An 18,507-nucleotide genomic window follows, 5' to 3' on the forward strand; every position below is an offset into this window, starting at 1 on the left:
CCTCTTCTTTTCTTTCCTTCCAGCACTATGGACTTCTCAAGAGAGCTGGGTCTTTGCATAACACGTCCAAAATATGGAGCCTGGTCATTTGAGCCTCAAGTGCCTCTGGATTGGTTTATTGTATTATCCATTTGTGTGTTTTCTTGGCTATGTATGATATTCTCAGGAGTCTTATCTAACAGCAATGTTCAAAAGCATCAATACTCTTTCTATTCTACTTAAAAATCCGCTTTCACTTTATAGAATGTCACAGAGAAAGCCACTGGCTGCATGATTTTGATCTTGGTAAGTATAGCATCTGAATATCTTTTCCAAGGCTTTCATTACTACCCTACCAAGTGCTAATCTGCAGTGTATTTCTTAACTGCTGGTTCATTTACTGTTGATAGTCAGTAAAAGGCAGAAGTTATTCACCACTTCAATATCACCATTGCCATTCTAAAACTGATTGCTGTTCCTCTCGCCATGAGTTTCGTCTTTACATTTCATCTTACTCCCACTTTTTCACTGTGCTCTTTAACCCTTCCCAAACCCTGAAAAGCCCCCAAATTGGGTCCCAAAATTATGACCCTGTTGTGACATATCCTACATCAGTCGAAGTATGAAACTAGTCCTTGTATGAAACCTCCCACCCTGATGGCAATTCAGAGAGTCTTAAAGACCTGGCTGTTCTCCCAGGCTTTAGGCCAGGTGGCTGGGGCCCCTTGCCGGCTTGTTGAATATATCTTGTGTTGTTGGCTGAATTTGCCACCTGTTTTTTAATGATCATTTGTCTTATATTTTTATCCTGTTTGTTACATCGTGAGCCACCCAGAATTGGTCTGGAGTTGGACGGTTCCTAAATTGAATAAATAAATAAGCAGACTGCTTAAGATTGATAAGATTTTCTCCACTTGAGAGGTTTTGATTCCAAACCTTGATGAAGAGAGTCAAGGTTGGTGCATGATTGGTCTGTTTTTCCTGGCTGATTGTTCTGGTTCTTCATGTGCTTTATTCTGAGGTTATGTTTTATATAATCATATTTTGTTCTATGCTGCTCTTACATAAACCACCTTTTCATTTTTGTAGAAAAGTAGGTTATATTTTTCTATACTATACGTATAGTTTTGAATACCAATACTAATTTGTTGCCCCATTTTCCACTGATTTTATTGTTAATATGGAACACCTACTTGGCACATTTGCTTGCTTCTTCCTCTTCTTTTCATGGCAAAACAGCAGAAACTTTTAAGAAATGAATAAATATTTAAGCGGGTGCTAGAGGAATGAATTCGGGTCAAGATATCTTTGAGGGAATGCAAGGAACCAGTCAAACTAGTCCAGCTGACCGGTGCTCACCTCTTATGGTTTGCATGCTCACTTTCCTTCGTGAAGGAGAAAGTGGCTGTATTCTCACAGTTTGCCCAAACAGGTCCAGTAAAGCCTCCCAGATGTGTTTGCACAGCTTGCTAGCTTGGTTTGTGTTAAACTTAGGATTGGTTGGTTGGTTTAGGATTAGCATGTTGGCATGTTTATGATTCAATGTGTTGTGTGAATGGAGAAAATTCAGTGACTGAGTAAAGCATTGTGAATGTAGCTCTGGGATCCTTGAATTCAAAAGGACCACTGAAGCTTTGGAATCCAATTCCTACTCCATAGCTTTAGTGGCCCTTTTGAATTCAAGGATTCTAGAGCAACATTCATGCAGGAGTCCAAATTAAGTATCCCAAAAAGATGGTCGTCCAGCCTTTTCTTGAATTAATCCAACAAGGGGAATACTGTCACCTTTCTGGGTCATGGATTCTACTCTTGAACTGCTCTTAGGATGTTTTTCCCAACAGTCAACTGGCATCTGCCTCCCTGTGAGTGAATGTTCCATCTCTTTTACCTGGAGTGATAGAAAATAGGTCTATCTTCAATTATTTAAAGAAGGATATTTAATCCCCCTCTTCTCAAGGCTGAGCATTTACAGACTCCTCAATTTTTCTTCATAAGACCTTAATCCCTTGATCCTTGTTGCTTTTTCCACCTGTTCCAGATTGTCCAAATATTTCTTGGAGCATGAAATTCAGAACTTAGAGAATTCAAGGTGAGGTCTTACCAGTATTGAATATAGTAGAACATTTAGTTTTTTTGAGGGGCAACAGGTATGCCTGATGAGGACTATGTTAATCACATAGAATCAGGCTAATTCTAGATCAGCTTTTGTAACACCGTTTTTTTTCTTTTTGCTTTTTGGTCTCCTTCTAATCTTCCAAATGTCACAACTGCTTGATCCAATGAGCAAGCTGCAAATGTTGAAAAAAATCTGAAAGGACTAAAACATTTCAGTGCAAGCCTCTAGTGACAAAAAGTCTAGGCTAGTGTTTCCAACGTTGGCTCCTTTCAGATGTTATGGACTGAAACTCCCATAACCTCTGACTATTGGCCATGCAGATGAGGCTGTTGTTTGAGATATAAAAGAGAAAGCCTGACTGTTTACTCCAAGACTGAGGAAAAGAACTGAGATGAAATTCCCTCACTTTGGTTGTCTTCACCTTGGACAATTTGCTTTGGTCACCGCCCTTAAAATTCTTGGCCTCATTTCCTTACACCTCCATTGAGTCCTGCCGAATCTGGTGATTCACACAGTTTTGCTGATGATGAGACAGTGCTAAATCTGATGAGGTGATGTCATGGCAAGCTTGTAAACCAAAACAGATGCATCACCACAGGACTGAGGAGCAGCACGAGGTCAAAAGAAGCAAAAGCGAGACAGAGAAATGACTTTGAAAAGCAGTTCCACTCTAAGGAAAGAAAAGGTGCTAAAATATGCCATGCCTTTGCTTGAATTTTCAGATTTCATTTTTTAAAAAAAGAGATAGAAGCATCATCCTTTGATTTGTGCAAATGTAAGAAAAGTGTGGAAAGGGATTCCATTCCCTGGGAAGAATACAATTATCACTAGCTTACATGACCTGTTTATTACCTGTGTGCAAGTAATCAACTTTTATATAGTTTGGATTGCCATTTTGCTTGTGCAGAAAAACCCAGCTCTAATTTTTGCACATGAGCAAAAAATCAGCTACTATATTGCACATGTGTGAACAGCAACTGACCTTTTCCACCTGTAGAAAAAATTGTCCACCACGTTTCTAAGTGTGTAAAAAGTCAGCCATCACATTTTACGTCTTTTTTAGGATTACCCACAAGGCTAATCCACAGTATCTCCAGCTTGGCCTAAGGTGAAGATGAAAAGCTGTGTAGCATCAATGTATTGGTGATACTTCATCCCAAACTCACAAATGACTTCTTCCAGGAGATTGAATCCATAAATGCCCACAAGGCTGATTTCTCAAATGCTCATTCAGAAAGGAATGGAATCACTGCAGTACGGTATTCCCAGCTTCCAACAATATAGGTGACCCAGAAGGACACCATGGTTGATGACATCAAATGCCACTGAGAGGTCCAGTTAGATTAAGAAAGATAAACTCCCCCATCCAGTTCCAATGAAGGTCATCAGCCAGAACAACCAATAGAGTTTCCATTCCATGCCAGTCCAGAATCCAAACCAAAAGAGGTCCAGATTATCTGCTTCTTCAAAGGAAAGCTGTAGCTGGCTCCACACTACTTTCTCAACAGCCTTCCCTGAACATGGACATTGAGAGACTGGGTCTGTTATTTAAAAACAAATAGGCCCGAAGGAGGATTCTTAAGAAGGGGGTGTGCCACCAGCTCCTTCATAGAGAATGGGAGCACCCCCTCCTTCAAGGAAATATTAATCATCTCCTGGATCCAGCCATCACATTTCCCCTAGCAGCCAAAGAAAACAAGAGGGGTACGGATCAAGTCCACATTGGCAGAGGACACACTAGAGAGCCCTGTCTCCACTTCATTGGACTATACAGACAAAAAAAAAAAAAAAAAAAATCCTAGATAATATAAGATGTTGTTTCCAGCATGATTTGAGTATTTCTATCAGTAGAGTGTTGTGCTAACAAGTCACAATGGCCAGGGAGAAACTCTGCCTCTCTTTCCTTGACAAGGAATGGGTAGGTAAGCTTTCAGAAAGGCTGCAGAATTGCAAAACCCTCGATATGGTAAGAGCAGAGAAGTACCACCACAGGGTGGGCTCAGACATGAGCTCCTACCTGTGCTTGATCAGATTTGCTTTTTGCCTTTCTCCGCTGAATTTCCAGGCATCTCTTTTCCACAACTTCTCCTGGAGGTCCTCAGTATACCAAAGAGAACCCTGGGATTGACCAGACAGAGACCACTCAGGAGCAATTACATCAAGTGTCCTGGCTGCCTTCTGATTCCAGCCAATTCTTTCCTATGAGCATCTTCTGAGATCTGTTGGGACTAAGAGGTGCTCAGGCAGACCATCTTAATTGGCCCCTCGTGCCCTATGGAGGCAGTGGACAGTGACAAATCTCATCTGAATGAGGAAGTGATTGAAGCATGATAAAGGACTCATGTTCTTTGAATTTCACACACACTACAAATGAAAGATGTAAGCAAGATGAAGATTGAGAAAGGCAACATGGCCTTGGTGAGCTAGGTTGCACGAGAATCAGAGAACTAAGTAGCACTTGGTCAGGAGGAACCATGGTAGGAGTGAAGCTGAACATTTCTGGGACCGAACATTTCACTCAGAGCCAAGAAAACCTTCAGGGAGCAGAAATAAGGCCTGTTTTATACGGGGAGGAGGCAGAGACTTTGGGTGGACAGTGTGACACCTGAGCTCACGGGAGGAACAAAGCTAAGTGCATCTGGGCCAGAGGGGAGAGGAGGCACCAAATTGTGACCCAGAAATCTCAATTAACAGGAGCTAAGAGGAAGTGCTCCAAAACTTTGTTTGAAAGTAGCAATCCAGGGAGTCATGGATTAGTCAGGACCGTCTGGCTTCAGATGCAAGCTGGGGGGACTTCCCTTTTCTCAGAGGTAAACTCAGACTTGTGTTCCAGGATCTGTGTTCAGATACCTTTATTTTCATGAATTCCAATTCCTTTATGAATTCATATTTGAGAAGTGTCTGCTAATTATCTCAAGGAATTTGCTTCTGATTTATGTACCCCAAATTTATTGTTTTTGTGCTAACTCAAGTCTTGTATATTTTGTACCATCTCAAGCTACTTGAGTCCAGAGCCCACCCATCGGATCTGTGTCCCAGTCTCCCTACAGCATTCTATGGAAGACTGACATTTGAGACACTGTTTGGATATTCATCAGTGCTAAATGCCTTATTCCATCCTATTGTAACTGGGCATTTGGCAATGCAAGCTACAAGAAGGTTATTCTTTCCCTTATTTTTAATGAAATTGATTTTTAAATCATAAGATTGATGCTTTTCTTTTAATCTCCTTAAAAAAATCTCAGCAGGATGGCATTCCTACTGAGATCTACAAAGCACTAGACCCAAACACCTTACAGGCGTTCCAAGACATCTTGGAAGACTTTTAGTCCACAGAGGAGATGCCTGATGACTTCCGCAATGCTTTTATTGTGGCTGTCTATAAAAATAAGGGAAGCAAATCAGACTGCAGAAACTACAGGGGTATCTCACCTGTAGTTGTAGATCTTTGCCTGAATTCTCCTGAACAGACTTGTCACTGCCTTGGAAAGGAACCTCCCAGAGGTGCAGTGTGGCTTTCGGCCAGAACGGAGTACAGCAGACATGATATTTGCCATGAGGCAAGTCCAGGAGTTATGCATTGAGCAGAACAAACTTCTTTATTCTGTCTTCATTGACCTGACAACTGTTAACACTGTAAACAGGGAGGCTCTCTGGATCATCCTGAGATGTAATCGATGCCCGAGGAAATTTGCAAAGTTGATTCAGCTACTCCACAACAGAATGACAGGACAGGTCCTTTATAATGGTGATACATCAGCTGCATTTGCCATTTCCAATGGAGTAAAACAAGATTGTGTGCTAGCCCCAGTCCTCTTTAATCTGTTCTTTGCTTGCATGTTGTCACATGCTGTCCAGGGTCTGAAGGAGGGAGTGTACATCAGGTACCAATTGGACAGCTCTCTCTTTGACCTTTGCTGCTCAAATGCATGGATGAAGTGCCTCCATACAGTCATTCAACCCTCTGAAGTGCTGATGACTGTGCACTTCTGGTGCACAAAGACAGTGATCTACAGTCGATGCCGAACAAATTCTCAAACGCTGCTATGCTCTTCGGCCTGACTATCAGCCTGGACAAGACTGAAGTACTTTACCAGCCCATGCCAAATACCAACCAAAAATCACTGTTGATGACACTCAGCTGACAAACGTAAGCTTCAAATACTAGGGAAGCATCATATTGAGCGATGGATCTTTGGACAAAGAAATTGACTCCAGGATCAGCAAGGCCAGCCAGGCCCTGGGACAGCTGCATACTAGAGTGCTCTACCAATACAACATCCATATCTCCACAAAGCTGAAAGTCTACAGAACTGTGGTTATCCCTTCTCTCTTATATGGATGTGAGTCCTGGACTCCATACCGATGACACATCAAACACCTGGAGAAACTTCACAAGCACACTCTGTGCTCCATCCTTGGCATCCATTGGCAAGACTGTGTCTCCAACCTGGAGGTCTTAGATTGCATGGAGTCCACCAGCATTGAATCACTGATCATCGGAGCTCAGAAATGGTGGGTGGGACACATCATCCGAATGGATGACCACCGTATGCCTTGCCAGTTGTTCTATAGTGTACTGGAGTCTGGGAAGAGACCTCGAGGTTGTCCACACAAGCAATACAAAGACACTGTGAAAGAAACCCTACACCACTGTGACATCCAGCCAAGGGAACTAGAAGCTGAGGCTGCTGACAGAACCCACTGGTGAGCCTGGGCTATGAAGCCTCCGCTGGCTTTGAGGACAGGCACCACCAAAAACTGATAGAAAACCATGAGTGGCGTCACAGAAGAACACTCACAATTACGGCAATAGTCGACTTCCAGCACCCCCATTGTGGTAGACTCTGCACTTCCAGACTGGGACTGCAGAGCTGCCTTTGTGTTCACAGATGAACCGCACAACAGTGTGTCTTCTTTGAACACGAAGGTCTACCATTATAGCCTTAAAAAGAGAACAGGCTGCTGTTCTCTGGCCACAGAACTCAAAGCTACTAGGGCAAAGAGGAGATGTTATGGAGTTTGTTTTCATTTCTCATCATTATTGCCATTATCACCATCATTATTATGGCCATCACCATTGTTATGCCCAGGTTACAGGTGAGCAAATTGCACAGGCTATGAAAAATCCATCTCTCTTAGAGGAGGAACCTGGTCAAGTTATTTCCTTCCTCTAGGAATGTGGGTGATGGCAGCGAAACACTACATAGCCCATAGCCAGAAGCTGTACCATGCACCCAGGAGGAAGGAGGTGGGGATGTCAGGTGCAGCCAGGAGGATGGAGACCCTTCCCATCATACACTACCATGTGCTGCTCCTCTGGCCAACCTCTACAGAACTATATTTGTACCCCTTCCTGGGTCAAGCCCTGAGGTTTTCCTTTCTTGTTGCCTTCCTGTTGGAGATACCAAGAGGTAAACAGCAAGTATCCACATGATGCTTCCAGATTCCTTAGAAGTAGAGGCTGGAGAACAATCTGTCAGGGATGCTTTGAACTGCATTCCCAAAAAGGATGGAAATAATAGCCTTAGTGGCCAATTCCAACTTGTCAACTCTGTGATTAAATGAAATCCTGATCAACCTGAATTTGTATAACGACACCCTGGGTGCATCACCTGACATTAAAAATGAGATATTCTGCACCTTAGATACTCTGGAACTACTGATATATGGGATAGGGTTTCTGGATTGACCTAAAGAGTTGTTATTTCATTTGTATCTGTCTGTCCATCTGCTTTTTCTGACTGAATCTTGTTCAAGGTTTGACTCGTCCTGTGATATAATGTTTAGGAGGTTTGACAGATGGGCAAAGGGGGAGAGAGGCGTGCGATGAGGATATCTCTTGAATGTGTTAATATGAGACATCAGGTCAGGCATGATGTGAACTCTGTGGGCACCTGTCCAACAACGTGAGCAGAGAGGAGGCAGATGTGGAGGATCTACACATTGGCTATTCTACTTCAAACTGTAAATGAAGATCACCTGAGATTTCAGCCCAACATTCTCCCTGGAATGCTAGTTTGGGATGTGCAAGTTATTTATGGAGGGGTGAGCATTTAATTTAAGCCCTGCAGAAGAGTGAACTCACCACCCAGAGTGAGAAGGCATATTTTCCCTCCTGGGATCTGGAGTTTTGGTGTTGCTGGGAAGGAGGGTTAAAACAGCCCCACCCTCTCCTTAACTGGAGAGTTTGTTTCATAAAAGAGATCCAGAAGCAAGCTCGTGGGATAGGTGTGTCAAGAAAGGAGTCAAGCCAGGAAGACAGCAGAGACGCAGGGAAGAGAGGCCTCCGACCCAAAGGCAAGCACCCCAGTAGCTGTCTTCAGACAGCAAGAGAAAACTGCAATTCTTGGAGCTGCAAGACTTCTGAGGGGCACAGTGCCCAACCAGAGTCTGCAAACCCAACCAAGCTCATGGCACACAGCAGCCCAGGGGCAGAACTCCATACACCAGCTCCAGAAACAGAGGAGTGGGAGTGCTGGGGGGAGAGGGGGAAGAAAAGCCCATTTGCAAATCTATAGAGGAATGAAAAGGGTTTTACATGCAAATGGAATGAGATTGGCTGCAAGAGCTCAAGACCTAAGGGAAAAGGAAAGATTTAAAGAAGAAATAGTTAAGATAAGAAAGTATAGTGCTACCAACATAGGAATAGGAACACAGAGATAGAAAGTTTAGATTAAAGAAAAATAGAAACATGTAGACAAAGGCCTTTGATAGACAAATATGCCTGATGATGTCAAAGCAGATGACATGCCACTTCAGATTTTCTAATTCTGTGGAGGGAATTCTATGGATTCCCAAAGGGAAGCACTGCTAAGCTCCTCTCCGTGGACCCTCAGTCAATGGATTGCTTGTTTTTTAAATTATTTTATTTTATTTTATTTACATCTCAGATTGATGAAACAAATGCATTACTTAAAAATACAAGAAAATCAAACTGGAAACAACTAATAATGAAAAGGAGGTGCCAACTGACTTCTTCAAGCCATAGCTACTGCTGAAAACTCAGCATCCTTCTTGGTGGTTGCCCATGCTGAATTGATTGATCAATCAACTGATTCATTTTACTAGGCTTCTATGCTGCTCCAATTGTTGACCGACTCTGAGAAGAAGTACGGATGTTGTGGCCATTGTCTCCCTCTCTCTGAGTGACCCTTATAATCTTGCCTCTTTGCTTGTCATCTGTTTGATTTTCTGACAAGCACTGAACTATGTTAATGGGATTTACTTATAGTCCTCTCTGTGGTGGTGGAAGGGGAATAATTTTTCATGATGAGGCAGCCATCCTTCTTCTGAGTAATGCTGGAGCAACCTTCTGCCCTTCTGAATCAAGAGTCAGCCAAATGATGTGATAGACTTTATGAGAGAAAATACACTGGATTCTGTTGCTTATACAGGTAGCTTAATGACCACAATAGGGACTGGAAAATTTGTTGTTAACGGGGTAGTAATTAAGTGAAACATCACGTGACCACACCTGTCTTTATGACATTTTTTGCGGCAATCATTGAGCAAATCACCGCAGTTGTTAAGCAAATCACTTGGTCATTAAGTGAATCACACAGTTCCCCATTGATTTTGCTTGCTGGGAAACCAGCTGGGAAGGCCACAAATGGCAATCACATGACCCCGGGATGCTGCAACTGTCATAAGTGTGAGCTGGTTGCCAAGTGCCCAGATCGCGATCATGTGACTGCAGGGGTGCTGCAATGGACATAAGTGCGAGGACCAGTCGTAAGTAGCTTTTTTAGCGCTGTCTTAACTTTGAACGGTCGCTAAACAAACAGTTGTTAAGTGAGAACTACCTGTATCCAGGATGATGCGGGAGATTCATTTGAAGTTCAGAGTTTTTATCCTCATCTGTTGGTATAGTCCACTGCCTAGCTATAAAGAAAGTTGACTCCCTTTGTAATTCTAATTAGCTCACTTCTTGCTTACTTTATAGATTCAAAATACACTTGTATTTTGCTCATATCATGCACTATGTAGTCTTCTCAAGAATAACAAGTGGAATGATTGTTCCCACCTCGGGCATTTTTAAGCAAGCTATTTATGGGTTTTTTTAAACAGACATTCAGAATTTGTAACTGGCGGTACCTTATTGTCCTAAAAATAAAGATGTCCTTGAGCTCACTTTGATCCTGAATGACTGGCTGGAGACAACGGCCCAGTTTTCTTGGTAGCAATAAAGAAATTGTCTGTTATTTTCTTCTTCTGGGATGCCTTTGTCACTTCTCACCATAGACTGCAGCCGTAGAATTTCCAAACTACTAATCAGATCTGATCTTGCTCAGCTTCTCAGTACAGACAAGGCCAGCTAGGTACTGGCATCCTCTACGGTCTCCTCTTTGGTAGTTAGTTTCACAATTAATTTTTGTTTCAGAGTCATAGAATTTCAAGAATTGGAGCTTGGTGATTGTACAATCTCACTTGCCGTTCAGTGCAAAATGAAAACAGTGCTTGATTTATCTGACTGCTGTTAATTGTACATTGCTTCAAGTACACCCTTGTAGAAAAGCAGCCTGTAAATAATAGGATCATGGAGGAAATCTGTCTCTGTGGTCCCTAAGAGTTGACAACAACATGATAGCACATAAGCAATAAAAAATAATAGGAAATTTAAAAATGAAATGTTATATTCCAAACAGCATTTCCTTTGTACTGAAATTCACTTTTAGACAAGATTTGGTGGAAGTCAGTTCAGCTACTTGATAGAAAGAGAAAATACTGGGGGTTGGGGCAGTCAAAGTTTGCATGCCTACCAGAAGTTTCTTCTTGGGGAGATTCTTCAAGGAAGTCCTTTGGTTTGAGTCAAAAAGATCTTTGCATTGTATTCATCAAAGCAGGTCATATTTGACTCTAATCCCTGGAAAAAAAGTTGAATTACCATAACCAAGCTTTGACTGGCATCTGGAAATTGCTAACTGATGATTTAGGCAGAGAAACTCATTTTTCAGGCATGCAAGAGAAAACAAAATTCAGGCATACCATATCTCACAGTCACAAGCTCCTTCACTTCATTTGTTTCTTTTAGAAAACCAGTGTGGTGGACTTTGGTTCAGAAGTCCCCATTATGTATTTTGAGGATGGCTGGTTGATTGTTAGACTACATACCAGTAATCTCCTGCAGCAAAGCCAGATTGTCTGATAAGTATTGAAGTCGAAGTTTGGTGCACCCACAAGACACTAAGTTGGGGAAGTTGGCTTGATCTCTGTTCTTGCCTTGCTGACTTGGGTTATCCCTGACCCCATATTGCAGGATTTGGCAACATTTATGGACCAGGGATCTGTTTGAAATGTTGCCTACTTGTAAAAGGTCTGCCAGGAGGAAGCATGGCTCATTACAATGCCTATTTACCAGAAGATATACCATTCCTTCTCAAGATGCTCTAAGACCTTGTGGAGTTCAAAGGTGGGTGTTTTGCCTTGCAACAGGCCAACTTCCTATTCAATAATTTAGTTAAAGGAATCTTTATGAAGTCAGATGAGGCAAGGAACTTGGTGGGCACCAGGACGCTGTTGGAAGTATGTTGATCCTTAGAGCTAATCTTTGTCATATATATCACTGTGCACTGATGATGTTCCCTAGTTGGGTAATGAAACATCTACAAGCCAACAACCAAGGTCAGAGAGCACCAAGAACTCCACAATTCAACCCTGAGCTACAGATAATCTCTTCTATTGATATCACTGTGCTTTTCTTTTTGGCTCACTGTGAAAGTTCTGCTCCTTCTATGCTGCTTTTGACTTTACTTTTGTTTTCGTTGTTCAAATTAAGTTAAATTCATTAAATATGTCAGGCTTCAAGGTACCACAAAAAACTCCTGTTTTAGCTGTCACCGATTATCAGATACCTCTCGCAAACTTTTAACAGCACAAACTCAGGACAGCTAAGTCCAGTGGGAGGCAATGGGAGACACTTGGTGGATATCTTTAAGGTTGCACCCGAGCTCTGCTTTTGCCAAGCTTCTTAGGAACGAAAAATGTTGCTGTTGAAAGAGTTGAAACGCCTGAATTGATTTGCTTTCTACCAGATCAGACCATCAGTCTGTCTGGCTCAGTGTTGCCTAATAACTGACAGAAACAACAAAGTGTCTCGCGGCACCTCGCACTCTAATGCATTTATTATTGCCCAGTTTTTCATAGGGTGCCATTAGACTGTCTGTTTTGCTGCTACAAATGAAGATAGCTAGTGGATCTCAGAGTAGCTTCTCTGGCTCTGTCTAGAGATGCTGTTGGTTGAAGCCAAGGCCATGTTCATGCAATGCTGGTGCTTTTCTATTGAGCTACTGCCCTTCCACAGTGGAGCACAGGAGGAAAACAATTGGGATATACTACCAAAGCCACACCATCTCAACAGAAAATGTGAAATTGGACCAGAATGAGAAGCAACCCTAGCATTCTGGATTTTGCTGCCCTTGCTTTCGATGATGAAAATGATACCTCCTAATGGGAGAAGAGAAGAATAGCTGCCCTGGATCAGATAAGAGTCCTTTCTAATCCAGCATCTTCCACTGCCTTTTGGAAACTCACAAGCAAGATGGAATGGAGAAGACTTTATCTCACTACACTGAGATTCAAGGGCACAGGGGTGCCCAATTTTCATTGGACTGGGGGGCCTTGGTCCAAGGGTCTCACCAGTCTTTGAGATATTCATTGGGTGGAGGGTCTTACCAGCTTTTGAACAGCATGTTGGGAGGGGCTGGACTGTGAAAGAAGGAAGAGCCAAATAGGTAAGATAACACAGTGAGGAGAAGAAAATTAAATGAATGAGATTGTAATTGTAAAAAATTACAATTTACATTGACATTGTAAAAAAGAGCCAAATAAGTAAGATAACACAGTGAGGAGAAGAAAATTAAATGAATGACATTGTAATATTATTGTTTTTAATGATTGAAATTATGAAGCTGTTTAGTTTTAACACGCAGAAACGTAGCTGTGGTGATCCCCTTCAGTTCTCCTTTGATTACCAGGTCCAAATAACATGAAAAAGTATGTGATTTCACTAATCAAACAAAATGAAACAAAAAGCAAAAAATCAACCCCAAATTCTCTCATACACATAGCCTCTTTCTCTCATTCTCTCACACAGATACATACTGCCCAAGTCTCATATAGAGAGATTCAGCATACTGAAGGAAGAGAAATGGTAACGTGGCATGGGGTTTTCTGGGTCACCGTTGGGCAACAGAACTACCAGGGGGAGGGGGGGGGCAAAATGGACTGCAACCAATGCCTGGGCCATGACTGGTTGCCAAGTGTAAAGATGATGGGTCAAGTTAAGGTAAGACTGCCACTGCCCATCTTTCAGACCGTAGCTCACAGCTTTAGGCCTTCATAGCCTAATGGAGTGAAGGAATGCAAGGTTTGAGCATCTTGAGATGATTCCTGATATATTTTGATCAGATCTTCCTGCCTTCCCTCCCCAAAGAAACACAGGGGTTCCCCCCCCCCCTTCATTTGTGGCATACATTTCCTTGCATTATACTGGAACTGTACATTTTATGTTTTGGGGCAATTACTGTATTCTTTTGTTATCTGCCATCTAAGGCTGCCGCCAGCTTTGGTGTACATACACCACTTTGCCCCAGACTAGTTCTAAAGCCCACACTGCTTGGAAATTATGGGAGTTGTATAAAGGCAACTAGAAAGCAACAGACTTTAGGAAGGGTGATTCTATGATACCGTAAGCTGTTTTTGCCTCAGAAACTAATGGAAATCTCCAGGAAACCATCTTTGAGAGTCAAATTCTACATCCTAGCAGAATATTCACAATATTCACTATGGAAATAAAAAAAAAAATAGTTTATATAAATAAAATTGTTATCAGCCCAAATCACTCCACTGAAGGTTGAAGGCCTCTTCACAGAAGTTTATAGACCATAATCTCCCATGCTAGTTTAATGTGGGTTGGTCAATAGATATTTTTCAGCTTCCCAGTCAAGAGTTGAGAGAGAGTGACTGGCCCAAGTCCCTCCAAGGAGTTTCCATAACTGAGAGAGAAGTAGAACCTGAGTCTTCCCTATATCTCTTTAACTCTTGCACTGAGAGTGAGGGGCTGGCCCAAAATCATCTAGCTGGCTTCCACACACCAGGGAGGACTAGAACCTGGATCTCCTGTACCTTAACCACTGCATCATACTGGCTGTTATGAGAGACAGAGACAGGGCTCCCCAAAAACTGATTTTTTGCACGCTTCCTTCCTTGGGTTTCCAGGCTGAGATTGGAAAACAAAATAAGTTTGACAACAATCCTGAATTAATATCCACAGCACCCCTGAATTCTCTAGAATTTCAGCAATTATTCTTATAGACCAATGTTCCTCAATCTTGGCAGCTTGAAGATGTATGAGCTTCAACTCTCAGAATTCTGGGAGTTGAGGTCCATACATCTTCAAGCTGCCAGAGTTTAGAAACACTGTTATAGACCAACTGATTGAATCAATAAGAGCAAAAAGCACTGGTGTTTGATCTGGACACTGCAGTAAAGATCCAAAACCAGATAAAAAACTTGAAAGTACACTTCTTCCATGGGCCATATCACCACCACCACCACCACCATTATTATTATTATCTGAGATTCTGGGGCAATTGATAGGGTGACTTTAAATGTGCCAGGTGTACTTTTTTGGTGATTTTATTTCCAGAAGAGTATATACAGATTTTCAAAAAAACTTTTTTTTCCCCCTAAAAAAAATGATTTATTTTTCCTGAGCTGTGGCTTGCTCTTCAAATGCAGCAATAGACGATCACATTCCATAAAGTAGAGAGCAGAAGAAGAAAACGAAATTGATTTCATTTGCATGCAAATTACAGTAAAATTACATTAAATATAGGTAATCGGATTAATCTCCGTCCAGGTTTTCAATAATTTTCCCTGATGTCACATTAACAATTATAATTTAATAACAATATTTGGAAGACACTTGGGGCTATATTCTAGGTTTTGGGGGCTGCCTGCTGCTTTGATTTTCCAAACTGGGAATTTCTGATTTAAATTCCCCACACTCTTCATCTGTACAAGAATGATGGCAAGATGTATTTTTGAGGAGAATGTGTGCCTTTTCAACTGAACTTAGATACTGGGGCATTACATTTGGAATTGTAATAATGTGGTCATATTTTTTGCGGGGGGAGGGGTTGCATTTCAACTGTTGTTCATGCATTCTTTAAAAATTATTATTATTATTATTATTATTATTATTATAATTATTATTAAAATGTATATGCCACATGATTCCCAGTGACTCTAATTCTGGATTACAGGATGAAAAAAATATATACAGTCCGCATTTTTCTGAAGTGGAACCATTTCAGGCAGCACATGAGCTCAACCCTTCTCTCTAAAAATGCTCCATATAGGAAATTAATTTGGGCAAATTTGATGTTGTTGAAGCCGGCCCCAGGATACAGTGCCTGGAGATAATTCATGATTTGTAAAAGGTTAATTTCCAGGTAATAAGGAACTTTGGTCCTTTAAAGAAGGTGTCACTTGGAATGTGTGGCCCTGACAATCAATTCAAGGCTAGAGAGCGTCTCATGGCCAGGATGGGAACTGTATTTTGGACTGTATTTTTTTCCAGTTCTGAGGACTACAGTGCACCTGTATGGTATCCAGTAGTAGCCACAATGACATCACCTGTGCCACAGTGTCATTGCACCAAGGATACAGATGACGTAATTTGTGTCATTTGTGTGTTGACATTATGAATCACATTATGACACTTGCCCCTTCCATGGATACCCATGGCAGGGAGCGGAGATGAATCATAAAATAATTTACAATGTTTTCCCTGCTTTTCAGGGGCTCATTAAGGGTTTGTTCAAAGCTTAAATCAGTAATATAAACCTGAGTACAAAGGAATACCGCTTCACCATTTTTCAAAGTTTTGCCAACAGGCTTAGGATGGGTGGTCAGAGAAGTTTTTTGTGGCTGCAGAAATGGGTTTCAGAATCTTGTACAACTTGGCCTTGTATTAGGTGAACACAACAACTGTGTGTGGTGTGAATCCAACCCCTGACTCTGATACCAGAAGTCCTTCTGAACCCATAAACCATGACAGGTAGCCTTGATAGCCTTCTCCCCCATGAAGTTTACCCTGCTCTGGCTACCAAAGGTGTGGGCAAATTGTTACAAAGGTGGGTGATTGTAAATCCCACCATTAAGCTTTGGCACATGACCCTGAGGTTCATTATTATGACCAAGAGACTGGACCATCTCCCTCTCTCTTTCCTCCAGGCTGTGCCTTTCTCCTCCCGCCCCCCCCCCCCAAAAGTCCCAAACATTGTAAATGTTCTTCATGTCATAAGGGCTCTAGTCATTTCATTCTTCTGGCTGCCCCTTAGTTGCAATCAAAACTGCCTCTCTCCTCCATCACTTATCCATGTCGTCCTTTTGCTTCTCCAGGTTACGGGCATGCCGCCCCTGGGACAAATGCTGGGAAGGCATTCTGCATGTGCTACGCCGCCCTGGGCATTCCACTCACCCTTGTCATGTTCCAGAGCCTTGGCGAACGCATGAACACCTTTGTCAAGTACCTCTTGCAACGGATGAAAAAATGTTGCCGGATGAGAAGCACAGAGGTCTCCATGGAAAACATGGTGGCTGTCGGCTTCTTCTCCTGCATTGGCACCCTCTGCATTGGAGCAGCGGCCTTTTCTCATTGTGAGGAGTGGACCTTTTTCCAGGCCTTCTATTACTGTTTTATCACATTGACTACAATCGGGTTTGGGGACTACGTGGCCCTTCAAACGAAAGGAGCCCTTCAGAAGAAGCCGCTCTATGTGGCCTTTAGCTTTATGTACATCCTGGTGGGATTAACTGTCATTGGGGCATTTCTCAATCTGGTCGTTCTCAGGTTGTTCATGAACATTGAGGAAGAGAGACGGGAGGCCGAGGAGCGGGCCTCCCTGGCAGGAAACCGGAGCAGCATGGTGGTCCACATTCAAGAGGATTCTCAGCATGGCCGTCCACGGTACAAGGCTGAGGTCACGGATCTTCAGTCTGATTGTTCCTGCATGTGTTACAGGTCCCATGAATACACCAGCCGGGTCGTTTCCCACCAAAATTCCTTCAGTTCCAAGCTGAACCTTCAGTACTTTCACTCCATCTCCTACAAGATTGAGGAGATCTCACCAAGCACATTAAAGAACAGCCTATTCCCATCCCCGGTCAGTTCTATCTCCCCTGGATTGCACAGCTTTACAGAGAACCACAGGCTGATGAGAAGACGGAAATCCATTTGAAGGCATTTTCTTTGCAGAGTGGGTGGGTGGGTGGGTGGATTTTTTTCCCCTAAGGTTTTTCTTTTAAACAATTCCTCGTGTGAGCCAGAGTGAGGATAACCTAAATCCAGGAAAGAGAAACCAAGGGAAGGACCCCTCTCCCCTGAAACTCGGCTCTGGAGCATGAAGCATGGACAGACTTTTTTTTTTCCAGCAAAAATATGCCTTACATTTACCCTCCCTCAGCTATCTGAGATTTGAGGTGATGGGAAGTGGGTATCTGAATTCCAAAGTTACACACCTGTGAGCTTTCTTGTGCCCTTTGGCACTCTTGACCTAACAAACTCTTTCTTCTCCTTCACAAGCAGGTCGTTATGTGTGCGAACTCGGGTGTGTATGCGAGTGTTGAGTGTGTGGGTACGGGTGCACACGCACAATTCCACTACTAGTGCCATGTGACTAACAAAAGTATATATCAAAGCTTCAGGTATTGATTTCATTTTCTATGTGTTCTTCCTCTGAAGAAATTGTGTTCTGGCCTGCTTTCTTGGATCCAAAAGAAAAACAAAAAAGGAAACGAAAAAAGGAAATGAAGAAAAACGGAGGGGGTAGGGAAGAGCTGCAAATCCTTCTTTCTTTCTTTCGCTGAGTCAAGCATGCACCATAAATGGTCAATATACTGAGTGAACCATTGTAAGTTTGTTTTTTTTTAAGGCTAGATTTTATTAGTTTGTATTAACTTCTTATTTTTATTTAAGAACAAGGCAGGAAAGAAAGGTTGCTTTTGCTTGCCAGGTCAAGTCCTTATGGAATATATATATATATATATATATATATATATATATATATATATATGAAAAATACAAGCATGCATTTTGTAAAAATGGATATGCATTTTGAAAACACAAGAGGAAAACAAATCCCACAGGATGGAAACAATGCTCAGAAGCAGAGTATGGATTTTAAATGCATTTTCTTTCTTTCCCATTGGTGTTTCAAGTATCCACCAGGCTTGTAGAGATTTCTGTGTGTATGTGGGTGTGATGTAAGAAATGGTCAGAATGAATGAGTGTTTATTTATTTTTTTAGGGCCTTATTTATTTAGCTTTGAATAACAACAAGTTCTGTGTTATTTTTATTTGTGTGAGTGTAATGAGTGTGCCCGACAGGGGTGATCGCGTGTTT

General features: G+C 42.1%; 1 protein-coding gene across 1 annotated transcript in view; it reads left to right on the forward strand.

The window, feature by feature from the left end:
- Positions 1-17,343, forward strand: part of KCNK9 (potassium two pore domain channel subfamily K member 9) — a 95,706-nt gene extending 78,363 nt beyond the window's left edge. Inside the window, exon 2 of the mRNA XM_088149284.1 lies at positions 16,505-17,343. Within this exon, the coding sequence (XP_088005410.1) occupies positions 16,505-17,343 (839 nt within the window). The remainder of the gene's footprint in view (positions 1-16,504) is intronic.
- Positions 17,344-18,507: the final 1,164 nt, after the last annotated feature.

The sequence above is a fragment of the Python bivittatus genome, unplaced genomic scaffold (assembly GCF_059951505.1).
Source record: "Python bivittatus isolate LINGU-HERP-01145 unplaced genomic scaffold, Pbiv_v1 ctg000590_np1212, whole genome shotgun sequence".
Classification (NCBI taxonomy): Eukaryota; Metazoa; Chordata; class Lepidosauria; order Squamata; family Pythonidae; genus Python; species Python bivittatus.